The following is an 18713-nucleotide window of genomic DNA, read 5'->3' as shown; positions in this document are numbered from 1 at the left end:
AAAAAGGCTTGTGAAATCAAAAGGCATATTGTTTTTTTACATTTACAAGTTCTCACAAGCATGTACAGAACAAACAAAAGCAAACTGCACGTCAGAATATGAAAGTAGTTTCAAACTAGTTCAACCTTAGTTTACACCACCTAGTGGATACAAAGGAACACTACCACCAAAATGGTATTTTAATGAACCATTCTGAGTCCCTTGTAAAGTCGTATCTCATCTAAATATCAGCCTGTGAAATTGCCTTTATGGGAAGATAGGTCATATTTTAATAGACACGTTTGCTTTACACGGTTTTCACACAGGCTGGTCTGAAAGTGCCCCCAGTGGCTGTCAGGAAGACATCCACTAAAGGTGTGTTTAACCTTTCAATCAAAACACATCTGTATCTACTAAACAGCAATGTTTTAGATTGAATGGCTAAACAAGACAGCTCACGGTCATTGAGATAAAGTGGTGTGGGCACATTTAGTGGTCCTTTAATAGGTATCCAGAAACCACCACAAACATGCCAAATATTCTGCACAGACAGCAGAAATATTTAGCAATGAAATATAATTCATGAATTGCAATGACATAAAGGTAAGCTCTACAAGATGAGCCATCGCCATGGGAAGTATGGAATGTTCCTGCTAATTGCTCCACTTTCAGGAGTTTGCCCAAGTATTGTGACGTGTCTTCTACAAGTACTACAAACACTGTGTGCATAATAACATGTAACAAAAACAAGGTAATGCTCTGTTTTGTTTAGGTCTATACACAACTGTTATTTCTTATGATTACTAAATATTGCATTAGCAATGATATTCCAACATACTTTCCTCATATCGCAAGCCAATCATGGTCACCATCTCACTGGTAATGACAAATATTGGGTTTTCCTCTGAGGTGATGGGGAACTGATGTGCCTGCCTGTCTGGCTCAAGTTCCAGTCTCCTTCCTTCAAATAACAACTCTTGATTCTGTGATGGGATCTTCGTCTGCTTGTAAATGAGGTCATGGAATTCTGAGGCACTGTAACACATTCATTCAGGTCAGGTGCATTTTGGGGTTTACTCACTAAACTGTGAATTGAACTATTGGGCTGCAAAAGGGAGTCTAAAATCACCAAGAGGGAAAATAAGTTGAAAATAAGTTGAATCTGGAATGATTTACAATTATAATTTTTGCATAAATTTCACAATTTGGTTTCCAATTCACAGTTTCAAGGAGGAAAAGAAAGTTTAAACATGGGGACCTTATGCAGTATAACAAAAAGAAACAAACATACTTGTCATATGCATGGATGTATATCTTATGCAGCGTCATCTGCTGAAGAGAGAACACGTGGATCACGATGCGACAGAATATATCACTGGTCACTGCAAAGAACTGTTCAAAACCCCAGCACTTCTCCTGATCTGCTTCAAGAATGTTTGCAAGAACCGGAGAGAATAATGATTGCAAACCACTGAAATAGAGGGATGAAGTGATTAAAGAGATTATTGAAACAATTATGATGTCTCCCATTGGCCAACCAAATAAAATAATGAATGAGATTAACATTTCTCATATTATTATTACTTTTATTTATGAAGAGTCAACATTTTGCACAACGGGCGGAGCTTGACCACCAGCCTGAATAGACGCCATGCATGCGAGCTCCTCTGCGAACACTCACAAAACCACAAATTCCACAAAATCGAAAACCCACCTCAACATATAAAGGTCCCAGCAACAATCTCCACCGTCTCCCGAGGCGATCAATGCCCTTTTTCCAGCCTAAGGCCCTGCCCAGACGGAGACGGAAAAACGGGGCCTACCCCACGTTGTCCCTCATGGGCCTGGAGGCTCTTCTCGCGCAACAGGCGAGTAGCGACACATACCAGACATCACCCGACATCCAGTCCCACATGCCGGCTATGGGCCGCCGATCGCAAAAAGCGACGGTGACGGAAACACAGGGACATCGGGACAATGTTCCGCCGGCCCGTGCAGCCTCATCCCGCTCCGGCGGAAGCCCCGAGGCTCACCACCTCCACACGGCCTACTATCCCGGCACCTCAAGACAGGCAACATGGGGCGGAACAGTCGGCAACTGCACATCCGACGACACCCGACGCCCCCACCGACTCCACACCGACGACCAGACATGACCTGAAGGTCCTGTTGGCGGACTTTCATAAAATTCTAGCGACTGAACTCGCTCCTATCAAAAACAACCAGAAAGCCGTCACAGACCGGGTACAGGCCTCAGAGAGAGACATTGCAGATGTCCAGACACAGATGACCGAGCTCCAAACCACAGTACAACAGCTCTGGTCCCATCAAAGGAACATCAGGGCACAAGTTACGGCGATGGAAGACCGACACCGCCGCACCAATATCAAAATAAGGGGCATCCCAATGGCAATCAAAGCGGAAGAACTACCCCATTATGTCAGACGCTTGCTGACCACCATCTTGTCCCATGCGGTAGCCAAAAAACTGACTATAGAGGGAATATACCGCCTGCCAGGGCCGGTGGGACCACCGACCATAGTCACCAGAGACGTCATCCTCCGGTGCTCCACGACCCATGATAAAATCCTAATCATGTCAGCACTCAAGGGTAAACCCCCTGTACACTTTGAAGAAGCTTCCCTAACATTTTACCAGGATCTCACGAAGGCAACCCTCTTGTGGCGCAAAACATTCCTTTCGATAACCAGTCAGCTCAGAACAGCCAACATAGGCTACAAATGGGGTAGGAACGGCTCCCTGACGGTATCACATAACGGCACCGGCACATACTCACCTCAACAGAGGACGCATCCCCATTCCTGACGGCCCTGGGCCTGGAACACTCGCCGGACGACACCCAACCGAGAACCTCCACCGCAATGACCAGCTGGGACCCGGCTTACGCAACGCCCTTCGTCCCGAGATCTGCGACAGGGAGAGCAACGGGACCGGGGACAAGCCCCAGTAACGACCCAACATGAGACATCGACGCACCCTGCCTGCAGTTCCTAAGCATGGCAAAGGACTGTCTCTCCGGGACTTTACATATGGCTCTCTATAGATAACGTATAACCTTATGTTTTCCCTATCTTTTCCTCCACTACTAGACGATTTTTGTGTTTAACCCACACGAACACAAAGGAAAAACCAACATACAGGCGCCACACCCAGGGCTAGAATTATAGCGGGATCACAACCCCCCACGACTGGGCAAGATTCTCTCCTACCACACATAGCCCTAGGGATAACACCAAACTACAATGAACACCCAGAAAGAGAGGGCAGGACTGGAGATACCCAGCGGTGTCAGAAAGAGAGGGCAGGACTGGAGGTACCCAGCAGTATCAGAAAGAGAGGGCAGGACTGGAGGTACCCAGCGGTATCAGAAAGAGAGGGCAGAACTGGAAGCACCCAGCAGTATCAGAAAGTGAGGGCAGGATGGGAGGTACCCAGCGGTGTCAGAGAGAGCGGGCAGGACTGGAGGTACCTATTGGGATCAGATGAGAGGGCCGGTTTAAAGGCACCCAGTGGTATCAGAAAAAGAGGGCCTGACTGGAGGCACCCAGAGGACCCATCGTAGTGTCAAACTATTCTAAGTTAGTATGACTCCTACCCAAGGGAAAGCGCTATGTTGCATAAACTAACGTTTAATGACAATACCTAGTTTTCATTTTTAAAAGCAAAGATGGTTGTGGTCCTCTGCTTGGAACTATGGGTTGAAAGATGCAAACAATTTTTTTTATACATCTAATTTGACTTCTTTAGTAACCAAATGTGTGCATTCTTTAGGCTATATTGCAGTTTCTCATTAACTGCAATTTCTACTTTGTCTTCAGCAAACATTTCGAGCAGCAGTCCTTTAGAAAGGGCTGCTGCTCGAAACGTTTGCGGCTTTAATTTTGGCCTCAAATATATTGTGGTAGCACCTGGGTGTGCACACCTATACTGGATGCGCAGGACTCGTTTGTTTTTTGGTTGTATAAATTTTTTAGGCATTTTTTGCCATCTACACTTTGTCTTCATTATAGTTTAGTCTTTATTGTTTATTAAAGGGACACTATAGTCACCAGAACCACTACAGCTTAATGTAGTGGTTCTGGTCTCTGTAGCATGTGCTTGTAGACTTTTCAATGTAAACGTCTTCTGAGAAAAGGCAGTTTACATTGGTGCCTAGAAACTCCTCTAGGTGCAGTCACGGAGACGACCACTAGAGGTATTTCCAGTGTCAGACACTGAAAGCCCCCCCATATAGATGAATTGATTTAATGCAACTTTATGAGAAAATGCGGATTGGCGCAGCGTGGTGTTTTGCTGCACATGCGCCAAAGCCTCCCAATGCTTTCCTATGGTAATCACCAAGGTTGATGATCACAGTCATGGAGGCAGGGCCAGCCATGGTGAAACAAGCGCGGCGATGGAGAAAAGATAAGTTTAAAACCTTCTAGCTCCACTTTTTAGGGGGCAAGTAACCTAAACCGCTACTCCTTTAAATAGTTTTCTTTCATTCACGATTTGTGATTTAACAATAAACGTGTCAATAAATCGCTAAAATGCTATTGTAATAATATTTAGGCAACAATCTTCATTCAATAAGGTTATACTCACAAGGATAAACTACAACTAAATGGCATATCCCAGCTCCATTCTATCGGACCATTTTCTGCTCTCTGAACGCCAGATATGGCACCAGATGGTTTTCCTGTGATTATTTTATACCTGGAGAGGAAAACAAAAAAAGATTAATCTGTTATTTATTTATTTTTGCATCATTGCACTCCACCAAACACACTTCTCTTTAGTTCAGAAACATATGTTTTTAATAATAAATCATTTTAAAACAATGTAATACTTTGATAGTGTGTTTGAGTGTAACAAATGTGTGACACATCAATCAACTAGTTGATTAACCTCTTAAGGACCAAACGTCTGGAATAAAAGGGAATCATGACATGTCACACATGTCATGTGTCCTTAAGGGGATAAAGGGACATTCCACTGCTAAAATAAAATCACTCTTTAGTAGATATAGGTACCTTAAATTAAAACATGCATGCATTTAATTGTGCATTTTTTCATTGGGGATATTTCTAAGAAGAGCTTGCAAATACTGCAGATCTATCATCTGCAGCCTTTGCAAACCTTCCCCAGCCAAGACTTTCTGCGGCTGTCCAATCACAGACTTGCCACTGTAGTTCATTGAGAAATCTTTGCAAGGTAAGTGCTCTGGGCAATTGCTGCCTCTTAAGTTTAGCTCCACTGAGCTGACCAACCAGGAAATAACAGGACCAGATGTCTGACAGCCAGAGGGGTGTGAAAAGTAATAAATAAAAGTGCCAATTTCTATTTAAATCTCCCATTTTGTCAAATGATAAACACATAAACACATAAAGCATTTCAGCATGCTAAAGTGCTTTAGGTGTTTGGAATGTCCATTTCATTAAACATTAAAGAGAACACAGGAGGAGCGTAAAAACGATTATTTTAAAGCCCAAAACATACATGACTTCTTTGTTCCTGCGAGGTCCTTCAAAAGGTCTAAATGGGAGACTACCAGTGGCTGCATGGTAAAACGTCACACCGATGCTCCATAAATCTACGGTGGCACCATACTTCTTTTGATGGTCTTTTCTAAGTACAGCACGTTCGTACATATCTGGATGCTATTTAAAAGAAAAACAAAAATAATGATACATTAAAAAGCACACAAACATTTAAAAGTAATTTCTCCCTATTTATACCATGGTTTTCAAAATACTGAGAAAAGGGTACAATGTTATACAAGTCAATAAGAAACAATTAAAGAAGAACATAGAGAAAAGGAGGCACATGTGACTCCTTGGGAGAGATCGCGAGTAGCCGATCAAAGAAAAAAAAAAAAAGCTTACAATAAGCACCTGCTGTCAATGGTGACATGGGCTACACAGCGCACACTGACATTCCCACACTACACACATTAAACTGTACAGGGTTTTTACCAAGTACTCTTCCGTTCCATACAGAGATACAAACTGCTCATCGTCGTCCAATTCCCTAGCTGCACCAAAATCTGTCAGTTTATACACGGACTCTCCATCTTCACCGATTACCCTCATGATGTTGCCCGGTTTGATATCTCTGTGAATTATTCCATTTTCTCGGAGGTGGTTCATTCCAGCCACTAGAAATGGAAGAATGGAAACAGAACTGGTTGGGAGTTTGCAGCAGGCTTACTTTTACCTATCAGTACCTACCAGTGAAATAGCTCAGTAGATAGAGATCTAGCTAGACCATATCAAAGTCACAGGTGCACAAGAAAATCAACTTGGTGTTTCATCCTTCCAAGGCCCATAAAATGAAACGTAGGAATGTAATTGGAAACTACCACCAAGCTGATTTTACCTTTCCAGATCAAAATATTTGAAATTGTTCACCAGCTGAGTTCCCCAAGTGTCAGTCATACAAGCAACGTGTGAAATTCTGAAAACAAATACATGAGCTGATGTGACTTTATATAGAAATAGAGAATAGCGTTCCATTACATTTATTTATTTTAATTTGTTATATAGGGCCTTACCGAAGCTGTATTGTGCAGATAATCAATTATACAAAGGTCAGCAATTAAAACAATAAACAATAAAAGAACACTACACCGAACAGGAAGCATTATATACAACTTAAGCAAGATAACCCGTCTTGCCTTATTTATGTTTTAAGTTATCTAGATTTGGAAACAGAAATAATACTTAGCAAGCTACACATCGCCTGGAGATCTTGTTACACTGGTGACAACCTAATTGAAAGCAATCTTGTCTCCCATCCATTTTAGCGTAGAGATATATTAATTTTGTAAAGAGTTATGAAACATGAGTTTCTCATGTTATTAGAGAGCCAACAAGTAAGCTTGTAAACGGTTCACGTACCAACGTCACGCGCCACATTTAGGAACTCAGATTCCGGCAAACCGTACGCATTAGATGGCTCCTCTAACACAGAGTACAAGCTTGCACACGGACAGAATTCCATCACCAGAACTTTGTGCCCACTCGACATCTGGAATAAACAGATTAAAAAATAAGTTCACACACACAAGTAACAAAATGCTTTCCCACTTTTATTGAGTTTTATTGTAGAATATATTGGGCAATCACAGACCAATGTGCAAAGACCTTGTACCTATATACTCTGACAAATGTAAACAGTGATATTTATGAGAAATGTTTTACTAATGATTTCTTGTAAGTGCAATCTTTGGAATAAATTTTGTTATATTTATACAATCTGCACTATTTCTTTTTTCTTTTATTTCTGAGCTAAAGAAAAAGTGAAATTGCCGTATAAACAAATGAACTTGGAATTTATCCTCTCTACATATTGTGAGATATACATCTGCTTCCACTACTATTCAGTTCCTATTATATATATATATATATATATATATATATATATTTTGTTTCCATACCACCCTCTATTTGTATATATCACCCTCGGGTTTATATATACGTCTTTGTGCATATTTTATATAGTGTGTGTGAGGTACACTTTTTTTTGGGGGGGGGGGGGGGGGGTGTTCTTCTAGTGTATTATATAGTAAGCATATCTCTTTTTTTGTATATTTATGAGAAATGGCATTGCTTACATTTGTCAGTCAAAATGCCTCTAGTGAATTTATACATAAGGCTTTTTGTTGTGGATTTTGTCTTTTGTTTTGTTTTTTTACCAATGACGTATGTTTTAAATACTTCCTGTCCTGATCTGGTGACAAGTCACTACAGATTCTGCAGATCTTACAACAAACACAGAAACTTCAAAGAGGTATATTTTTTTCTGCAAGTTTTTACTGCATGTAATGAATTAAAAAATGAGGCTGAACTTCAGCAAAGAGTGTTTCATTAAGGCTCCACAAGTCATTAACATTCAGAAACAAAAACATAGTTACATGTCTAAAATTGGGGTTTATTAATTAAACTCCAAATTATAGCACATTGCATCTACACTGAAATAGTCGATCTCAAAATATTCTAACTCAGATGTAGGCACGGTTTGGCTGTTTTAGTCTGAATTTAGCATTTGGATTTCAATTGGCTGTAATTTGCAGTTTAGTGAAAAAAAAAAACCTCCATTCAGTATTAAAGACACTATTAAATACTACTGGAACAATTAAGAGTAACACATGGTTCAGTTTTCACCCTCACTAAATGCTCCAATCTCCCGTTGTTTTACCTCTTCCTCAATCGCAAAGAGTTTGACAATGTTTTTGTGGTTGAGTTTCTTTAACACTTCAAATTCCCTCGTTTGAACATCTGCTGGACGCAGGAAGCTTAAATTGTTAAACACTTTTACGGCGTAGAGATCGCCAGTTTTCTAGGAGAGACAGAAAAGACAAAAAGCGAAAAAAGCCAAGTCATTATGCATGTCTGCAGTACACAGGATACAACCCGACATGTCCCAGACAACGTAAGCTAAAAGGTTAGTTTAAAGCAGAATTAGATTTCACCTTGTTTTATATCCTATCCTAAACATCGCACATGTCAAAATTAAAAAAACAAAAATTACAGAATGTTATAAATGTTATATCATATTACAGACCATGCCTATGTCCCCTTTAATCTAAAGAGAAATGAGTAGGGGAAACATGTCTCTGGAAATTACACAGCAGAATAAAAAAAAAATCACCTACAACCTATATAAACCTTTATTCCATGTGATTTTCCATTTTAGTTTAAATGTATATTAAAGATTTAGCAAGTGACACCACAATCCAATTCAGTCATGTGACAGACAGGACACATATTGCATTGGAGAATGAGAAACAAAAACAATGATGAAGATTTATCAAAGTGTTCAGTCTAGTGCTATTAGCTGTCCCCCCCTTCGGCACTGAAAAGGTTTCCAGCGCCGAGGTTCCCCTTTCCTCCCCAGGCGCCGTCACGGAAGAGGCTCGGCTTCCTCCGGCAAGGTCCTATCCAATGCTCGATCGGGTTTTACTCGATCAGTGCCACAGAAGCACGTCTAGTGGCTGTCAGTATGAAAGCCACTAGAGGAGGAGTTAACCTGGAAAAGAAAACATTACAGTTTCTTAAAAACCCGCAATATTTTACATTGCAGAGTTAAGGGGACAGGGACACTGCACCCACACGACTTCAATGGGATTAACTGGTCTGTGTGACTCTAGTGTCCATTTATAGTACTGAAAGTGGAATTATCACTTTGGAAACCAATGGGACATACATGCATAGTCCATTGCTGTCTCCTCTCCTTTTATATATTTGCAACACTTTGTACAACAGAACACTTTCATAAATAGTTTCCCCTACTCTCTATGCTGACTGAAACTCAGCTCCAGGATAGAGGTAAACACAGCTGTGTGGATTTGTATGTGTAATTTTATTTTCAAGGCCTTACAAATATGTACATAATAAGTGAACATAGTATTAAACATTCTGAAAGGGCTCCCCTTTAAGTTTTAATTTAAACACCTACCCCTTTAAGAAAAAAGCTCGTTGCCAGAGCAGTGTAAAATAAGTGTGTATAATACTCTGACCAACGCCTGACACATTATCAGGAAGGGGGCAGGGCACTGATACATCTGAATAGACCCCAGCCAATCAGTGCTCGTTATTAGTGCCAGTCAGTAAATATTTCCCATAGCAGTGAATGTGTTTCATATTTATAAGAAATTCCTATACGGACCTATTTAGGGCCCCTCTAGTAATTCCATGTAAAAGTCAGTCACTCACTGGAAGCCACAGTGATTGTAGTGACCAGGACATCCTGCATGTTTCACACGTGAACAGGGAGGCTCCCTGCTGAGGATAACATTAAATGTAACGAACATACACGCTGCCTCTCTCTCCGATTAGGCGCAGTCTTTTACCCCTGTTTCTATTAAATTATAGCGCCATCTTTTTCTGATAAGGCAGTGTAGGTAATAATTTGGGAAAGTAGTGCACTAAACGTGCCGTTTAGCCAACATTTGTCATAGGGACGCAATACTAGTAACTCATTACATAACCAAGACAATGGATGAGATGTACAAAAAAAAAGTGTTCTGTTATGGTCCCATGTACTAAAGGTGGGGCAGTCGCCATGAAAACCAGTAGAACTAGCAGGTACATTCCATTGCTGGCTCCTCCCTTTTTCATTAGAACTGAACACTCTGACGAGGTACACCTACCTTATTACGGCCACGGTACACATTTGCCGTAGCTCCTTGTCCTAGAATATCTGACAGCAGCCAGAGGTAATTTGCAGTGCTCTGCATTTTGCTCAGTCAGGAAATCCTGTAATAATCTGAAAAAAAGACACACCATATAGGGATAAATATTTCAATATAAGCGTTATGTCACGCCGCATCTCTCCTCAGCAGATCAGGTCTTTGCGAATAAAAGAAGATCATAGGAGGAGACTGACACATCCTCTACATACAGGGGAAAGCAGTGAATATATCTAATTACTTCACCCCATAAAAGAGGTTAAAGAAACGTAAAACGTCATTATTTTTAATAGATCAAAAAGGTGTATAAATATCCCTCCAGAGTCTTACTTTGCCCATCCAAGACTCCAGAGCAAAATATGTATTATGTCTACAGAATCGTCAGAATAAACCACCCTACAGCACGTCCATGGCAGTTGGATCTATGGTTTTATCTGTCTGGGCCTGCGGTACTGGGGTACTTGGATCGGAATATGAGAATTGCAATACTTGGAGGCATCCACAAAGGTCGTCTTATTTCTCTCTTTTCAAAAAGACAGATTCAAGTTTAAGGTCAAGATAGCAATAATGGAAAACATTTCAGCTGTACTTTCAATCTGGCAACTCTGGTCTCGTATTTGAAATTCACACATTTGTAAATAACCCTACACAAACATAATGATAACAAGTTAGCATCTACATTGTCTTATGACATATAGTGATTGTGCTGACATTTTACACATTTTTATGCAGATGCTATACTTATGAAAAGCACACAAGGACAGTATTGTAATTTTATCTAAACACTTCCTGTACTGTTTCTTTATCTCTATTCATCATCCCCTCAACCTCAGTTTACTAGCTAGGTGTCACAACCATGATATACACATAGCTTTGCTATCTGAAAAACCATCATCTTCACCGCAAAGCACCTTATCCAGTTCCCCATCTCTACTAAGTACTGAAAATCGCTTTTCCTGGATCTCTTCCAATTCACCACAATCCTATTTCAACAAATTCTGCCGCGACAAGCCCACGTCAGCTCCTGATACCATCTTAGTTCAGAAACATAATTGGACTCAACTGCAAAATTCAGGCAAAAATACTCCAACAGTAACTATTTTTTTTTTCAAAATCAGCTACTTTGTTCTAATTTTTGAGATTACAGGTAGCCCTGTGCAATCTATAGACCCCTGCATGGCAGAAAGATTTGGATTGATCCCCCCCCCCCCCCCCCCCCCCCCCAATAGATAGAAGGTTTCCTTTAAGCATTTTGGTCGAGTGCTCGATACAGATGATCCCTGGTTTATCTCTTTATATGATTTCTTTTTTATTTAGTGACTGTCCTTTAACCATTAGTCATGTTTATTTGTTTTTTGGTGCTACGAACGAAACAACGAATCAGCTAATCCATTGTCCATTTCATGATTTAGTCATATAGGGATTTGGAGTTACAGAATTTAGATGACATAAAAATCACCCAAAATTTTAAAACATTCCAATTAAGCCACAACCGAATGTTGAATGAAAGTCTAGAAACTAGGTCTTTGAGTGAATAATCCCAATTGTTTTACGATATATTTGATTGTGATGCAATCTCAATGAAATTCCAACACTATATATGGTTTTTAAAGGGTACCTATCAATACAAATACAATTTAATCTTAAATCACAGAGAATCAAATTTCATATTTACATTGTGCTATCAGAATTGCTAGCATTTCCCTAAATCAGAGATTAAAAAACATCCATTTCCTCCCTGTCAACCTGTTCAGTCTGTGTCAATCATGCAGAGATAAGAATGCTATGGTCTGCATATTTGTTATCAGGGAAACCCACCTCTTTTGAATTCAGCCTAAGGGAAACAAAACTTGCAAAGGGATGGTGGGAGGAGGGACAAGACCATTGTGAGAGCAGCACCAGGAGCCAGGAGAGAAACAGCTAGAATGTTTTTTTTGCAGGAGCTTTGGACAGGCAATCAGAGAATGGTGAGAGGAAACAGATATGTATTGTTTACATACTATAAAGGCAACATAAAGTCTTGAGGACTTTTAACCTGTTATGGAAAGCAAGCCTGTGCTTCCCAAACAGAGCTTTGCAGGAGAGATGCGTCTTAGAGCAAGTGTAATACCCACTGAAAGCATAATTGATGCTCTCAGCAGGAGACGGGGAAATGGAATGAGCTTTCAATAATACTCAGGGATGAAATATGAGTCAAGCCAGATGATTAAAAAATTGCAAAAATATAGCTGTCACGATATGTTTACTTTAGAGATTCTATCATTTTGAAAATCTAAAGTTATATTGTTTCCGAATCATTCAGAAATTTCACTGTGATTTTACTATCTATTCTTTTATCTTATCTTTGCTGCCTTTTTCGACTATTTTTTTCGCTAGATCAGAAGTAGGCAAGCTTCAGCACTCCAGATCTTGTGGACTACATCTCCCATGATGCTTTGCCAGTATTATGGCTGTAAGAGCATTAAGGTTGATTTAGTCCACAACATCTGGAGTGCCAGATTGTAACTTATTTCGGTTTAATATAGAAGCCGTAAACTAGGAACGACTTCAAAGGCGCTACAGTTAAATCCGCCAGCAACAAGCTGCCATTGCCCAACAGCCGTCACCTGAGAAGTCTAATGGGCAACAGCATCATCTCCCATAAAGCTCAATGGATGGCTGTGGCATCTCTCTTCATATGCACAACAATATGTAAGGGTTAAGGGAAAGTGGACATTGCTAGGAATTCACAGTAAATTTCCAATTTAAAGGCAAAATAGCCAAAGTGAAAACAGAACTGACAGATTGAGCTATTTCGGACTAAAATTTTAAATTCACTTTAAGGCCTAATCCTGCAAGTGTCAGTTTGCCGACTACAATATAAAAATTTAAAATTAACGAATGCCCCAAAAGAGTTGATTACTAAACCCATAAACAAAGTTATCAGAAAATAATACACATTTTTGAGAATTGTTTTGTTTACTAAACTTGGTGTTGGTTTCACATCCACAATTTAAACCGATGTTGCATTTGCTCGACTTTGACATCTGTATAGTTACACCTAAAAGTGCAAATCAGAAAGGGGAAATACTAACCTAAAGACTATCCTCGTTGAAGACAAATCATATCCTTGAAGATTGATGCAAACATCCATAATGAATTTACATACAATGATTAGCCACAGCATTAAATTCACCAGCCTAATATCATGTAAGTAACCCTTGTGCTGCTAGAACAGCTGTAATATGATGAGCCATGGACTCCAGAAGACCTCTGAAGACCTGTCCTGTGATATCTGGCACCAAGACATGAGCAGCAGATCCTTTAATATGGTTGTTCCAGCACATCCCAAAGATGCTCAATTGTGTTGAGATCTGGGGGATTTGGAAGTCAAGGCAACATCTTGAACTTTTTGTCATGTTCCTCAAACCATTCCTGAACAATGCTTGCAGTGTGGCATGGTGCATTATCTTGCTGAAAGAGGCCACTGCTATCAGGAAACACCACTGCCATGAATGGGTATACATAGTCTGCAACAATCTCTAGGAAGGTGGTATGTGTCAAAGTAACGAACACATGAATACCAGGACCCAAGGTTTCTCAGCAGAACATTGCCCAGAGCATAACACTGCCTCCGTTGGCCTGCATTTATCCAATAGTGCATCCTGCTGCCATCTCTTCCCCAGGTAAATAACTAATATGAATCCGGCTATCCACATTAACTAAAAGAAAACTTAATTTATCAGACCAAACAACCTTCTTCTATTGCTCCATGGTCCAGTTCTGTTACTTACACATCCCCATTGAAGGCATTTCCGGCAATGGACAGGGGTCATCATGAGCACTGTGACAGTCTGCGGCTACGGAGCCCAATACACACAGCAAACTGCGATGCAATATGACAGCCACTAGCGGCGCTTCCGTGAAATAGAGTAAAACTCTGCTAATTGTGTTAGATGGTTTCACAATCTGCATGCCCAACACAGTATTTTGCCACACATGTGCACTAGTCTCCTATGCCTTCCTATAAGAAAGCATTGGATTTGCTGAGCTCTTCAATCTCAATGGTCTCAGCCAAAAAAAGTGAGGCCAGCCGCAGAGAGAGTAGCACAGCATTAAAGTTTCACTAAGCACCATAACAAGTTTACATTATTGCAAATGTTATGGTGCAGACAGCCAAACTCAGCTCTGAGAATTGTTATTAAATACAGCGATACCACCTGCACAAAGAGAATGCATTAGCTGTGTGGCGACAATGGACACGACCCCACCACTTACTACCTAGATTAAATTCAATTGAGGACAATTTTAACCACCTATGACAGGCCCATGATAGGGTCCCCCTGACAATTCTTATATGGGCAAAGACTGGGCCAGGTAAAGGGAGGTGGAGGGCATGGGGGGCCCCAAGGTGACAAGAGGGGCAGTGACAGACAGTTATGAATAGGAAAGCTAAATACTGACAGGCGTCTGTCCATTGCGTTCATCACTTTTGATGCCTGGTTCCATAGTAGCCCATCCCGAACAATGGTTCCTCATATGACAATCGGGATAAGACCAATGTGCCTCTGTTGATATTGATGTGTGTGTGTCTAAATACACAGTCCCGTGTATCTTCCTGGAAAAGGGTTTCATTGATAAGAGACCTGCGTGTCTCCTCTTATATTTGTTGTCAAAACATGATGTGTAAAGTTCTGCTTGATTAGGACCTGCGAGTCCCCTGTTAATTCTTTAATATATATATATATATATATATATATATATATATATATATATATATATATATATGTGTGTGTGTGTGTTTTGTATTTAAAAAAACTTGAACATTTCAAGTAAGCAGAAATAAAAAAAAACAACTATGGCGCTATGTAAACATTGCTGCAGCTATACAAACTGCTACTATCACTCAGACACAGCAATTAAAGGTATCTAATTTTGATGTGTCAGTTTTGTGCGTCCAACTTGTGCATGCAGCACCTGAGAATGGCACGATCAGCAACATTGTCAATTAGACCACACAGCCCGTTTCAATAAAATTGTAAAGCAGGCTGTGTTTAAACGTATAGCAGCCATTCCCCGCTGTTACCAGTTTATAGTGCAGTTCCATTCATCCTATGTGAAGAATAAGGGGCTGCTACTAGAAGATAAATGAAGTACCCCAAACATTCGTGGGATAAGATCAGGCCCCCCAGGTCACAATAAGAAGTTCCTGATCGGTGCATTGGGGGGTCTGCCCTAAACTGAAGTATGCTTATCTCCTTTACCTATATAATCCAGAAATTTAAAGGGAAGACTTTGGTTCAAAGTAATGCAGTTTGAGAGAGTAATCTCCCAGTTATAAAATTAGCACCAAAAAATGGCCATATGGTGTTTTTTTAAGTAGTCTTGTACCTTGTATACTTCAGGATACCTGTATTCCGAAACCTTTTTGTGTTTTGGATTTAGCAAAGGAATCAGTGAGTAGAAAACTATTACATCTATCAATAAGCAAATTGAGAATTCATAGTATCTATATCTATTGCATTAGATTTCTTTTCATCAGTGATAAATTAGAGCTTCCAGTAAAATACGAAAGTCACTATGTTTGAAAGGAAACTTGCAGACAACTAATTTCACACCATGCAAATAGTAAAGAAAAAAAAATGACGAACACTTCCTCTGTAAGCTGTAGATAAGAATCCTGCAGCTGCTAACATTGTAAGTTTTGTTGGGTTTTAAAAAAAAAAAAAAAATCTATGGAATCATATGCAACACAAAAACACTACACAACTGCATTAGACAAATGGATTCACCCTCAGTTCAATTGGAGTTTTTTGACCTATGAAAGATGCTTGTCAAATGGAAGAAACTTATTAAACCACCTATCCAGTGTTGTGCAAGACAAAAATGTCATCTTGCTCTGTATCAGCTTTTTAACGTCAACGCTGTATGATAATTCCTACCTCAGAAAGCTATTAATATGTTTTACGTAATGCAATACCTTCAGCATATTAACGTTAAAGTTCCAATTTGATTACAAAGATTATTATTTTGCAATGTCATCAAGTCGGAAACCCAAATATGAATCAAACGGCCCAAATTCCAGTGAAGTCAATTTCACATAAAAACCTCAAGTAAAATATAGTTGTTAAACATTACAGCAACGGCTAATATTTTAATCTGAGAATGGCCTTTCCTAGATGGAGTCAATGAACCAAGTCTTAGTAAGTAATCAAAACAATGCATGTATTTTGGATGTGCAACATTGGACACTACCTATCTGTAAAATTGCAGATGGAAATAAACTTTTAGCACTCAAAGATGCTAACCTTTATATGCTGTTTGAATCAATAGATTGATAGGTTTTCAGTATTGCATTAACCATTAAGAAATCAATACCCTAGTTAACCGTATAGTTTTGTTTCATTCTTTTGCAGTTTTGTCTTTTTGTTTCTGGTACACTTTATTTTAATGACATTCTGTTTGAAACTAGTGGCATGAAGTCCGACGACAGGTAAGCTTCCAGGTAAGGCTATGATCAGGTGTGTCACATGCAGGACAGATCATGTGACTGTTTATTATTAGTCCACCTCCTGTCAGGTAAAGGGATTAAGTGCACCTGAGCTAGGAGCCTCTAGGATTAGACATGGGGTAGGCAACTTTTGGTACTCCAGATGTTGTGGACTACAACTCCCATAATGCTCTTACAGCCATAATGCTGGCAAAGCATCAATAAAAGATGTAGCCCATAATATCCAGAGTGCCAAAGGTTGTCTACCCCTGGATAAGAGCAACATATATCAATATATAAGCATTGGCAGGGTGGGCAAAATCTGGATGCCAAGCTATAACTCCCATTAGGCTCTGCCAACCATGATGGGCATTTTAGATGAACTGCAGGGCACCCAATCCTCTCCCCAACCCCCATGTTGGTAAATGTCAATAGTGAGCATGTTGTACACATACACTGCCTGCACACCTACTACAGAAAGTATAAACACATTAATAGTGTAATATAGAGACACAATATATTATAGGGACAGAGGGTAGGGGAAGGGGGGAGATTTGCAGCTGGAGGACAAAGTCCCCTGTAAGTAAATGCAGCCTTTAGAGACTGGGCTTACCTTCTTATCCTGACCCAGTGTGTCCTGCTGGCCAGAGTACGTCAAGACCAGACACAGCTTCCGTATACTGGCTACCTACTAGCGAGTGACTAAGCCAGCCAACACTCTGATGACGTCAGCCTCTCCCCGGCAGCCATGTTAGCTGAGGGCAACAGGGAGGTTCTCGGTTCCCAGGGCTCATAGTTTCCGAAACGCCGCTTTAACACACGCTGTTCGCGGTGGTTATTGCCACTGTGCGTTATGAAATAGGCTTTGGCATACCGGGCTGGTTTTCGTGGGTCATTTTCTTGCTTTGCCCAAATCAAAGATGGCGTTTGCAGCATGTGTTGGTGGTGTGGGATGTTGTCCTGTATTGTCCAGCTGATAGGAATGTATACTAGGGAAAGGAAAACCGAAAGTATAGCACACACAGTGTTCGTGCTTTTACAAAGGGATACAAGTTTCATTTCACTGCTGTTTGTGAGCTGAAACTTTAATTCATTTTGTAATTCTTTGTTTTCATAAAGGTTAAGATGCTATTAGAAAATCTTCATGTTTGATCACATTGTAAAGTAAACATTCTTCGCATTAGAACTAAATTAAAAGCCTTATTAGTTATGGTGCCAGGAGGTTCTTGGCGCTTTCTTATCGTTGGAGGTTAAAGGACCACTATATGCACCCAGACCACTTCAGCTCAATGAAGTGGTCTGGGTGCTGGGTCCATCTAGGGTTAACCCTGCACCTGAAAACATAGCTGTTTCAGAGAAGGGTTAATCCAGCCTCTAGTAGCTGTCTTATTGACAGCCGCTAGAGGCGCTTCCGCGCTTCTCACTGTGAAAAACACAGTGAGAAGACGCTGGACGCCTATAGAAAAGCATTGAGAAATGCTTTCCTATGGGCGGTTTGAAAGCATGTGCAGCTTTGGGCGCTGTCGTAGGTAGGAGGAGGAGAGTTCCCCAGCGCTGAGGGAGCCCGGCGCTGGAGAAAGGTAAGTGGCTGAAGGGGTTTTAACCCCTTCAGCCCAGCAGGAGTGGGACCCTGAGGGTGGGGGGGACCCAAAGACCCTATAGTGCCAGGAAAACAAGTTTGTGCTCCTGGCACTATAGTGGTCATTTAAACCGTTAACGAACTGTTTAACCCCAAAGTCTGTGCGCCAGCACCATTCCACTCTTTCCCCCCTCCCCCTAATTCCACTTTCTGTAACTTTTTAGATGTTTTAATGACTAGGGCGCTACAGATTGCTTAAAACTTCAACTGACCTCTGTAAGCCAAGCAGTGGCACCCATGCCCTAGCCTGCCGTTATAAAGAACTTTAGAAAGTGAAACGGCGTTAAAGGACCACTCTAGGCACCCAGACCACTTCAGTTTAATGAAGTGGTCTGGGTGCCAGGTCCAGCTAGGGTTAACCCATTTTTTTTTTATAAACATAGCAGTTTCATAGAAACTGCTATGTTTATAAATTGGTTAAGCCTTCCCCC

The 18713-nt window shown here is 40.6% G+C and overlaps 1 protein-coding gene across 1 annotated transcript in view; it reads right to left on the bottom strand.

Moving 5' to 3' along the window:
- The window catches only part of TBK1 (TANK binding kinase 1), a 40478-nt gene extending 23123 nt beyond the window's left edge, over positions 1-17355 (bottom strand). The window contains exons 1-9 of the mRNA XM_063447060.1: positions 17257-17355; positions 10136-10251; positions 8182-8322; positions 6882-7011; positions 5958-6139; positions 5482-5642; positions 4588-4698; positions 1271-1450; positions 818-1014 (exon numbers count right to left, since the gene is read on the bottom strand). Coding sequence (XP_063303130.1) covers positions 818-1014; positions 1271-1450; positions 4588-4698; positions 5482-5642; positions 5958-6139; positions 6882-7011; positions 8182-8322; positions 10136-10222 — 1189 coding nt within the window. The 5' untranslated portion in view covers positions 10223-10251; positions 17257-17355. The remainder of the gene's footprint in view (positions 1-817; positions 1015-1270; positions 1451-4587; positions 4699-5481; positions 5643-5957; positions 6140-6881; positions 7012-8181; positions 8323-10135; positions 10252-17256) is intronic.
- Positions 17356-18713: the final 1358 nt, after the last annotated feature.

This window comes from Pelobates fuscus, chromosome 3 (assembly GCF_036172605.1).
Source record: "Pelobates fuscus isolate aPelFus1 chromosome 3, aPelFus1.pri, whole genome shotgun sequence".
In the NCBI taxonomy this organism is placed as follows: domain Eukaryota; kingdom Metazoa; phylum Chordata; class Amphibia; order Anura; family Pelobatidae; genus Pelobates; species Pelobates fuscus.
Note: the sequence above shows the minus strand (reverse complement) of the source record. Positions and strands in the feature narration are given on the sequence as shown.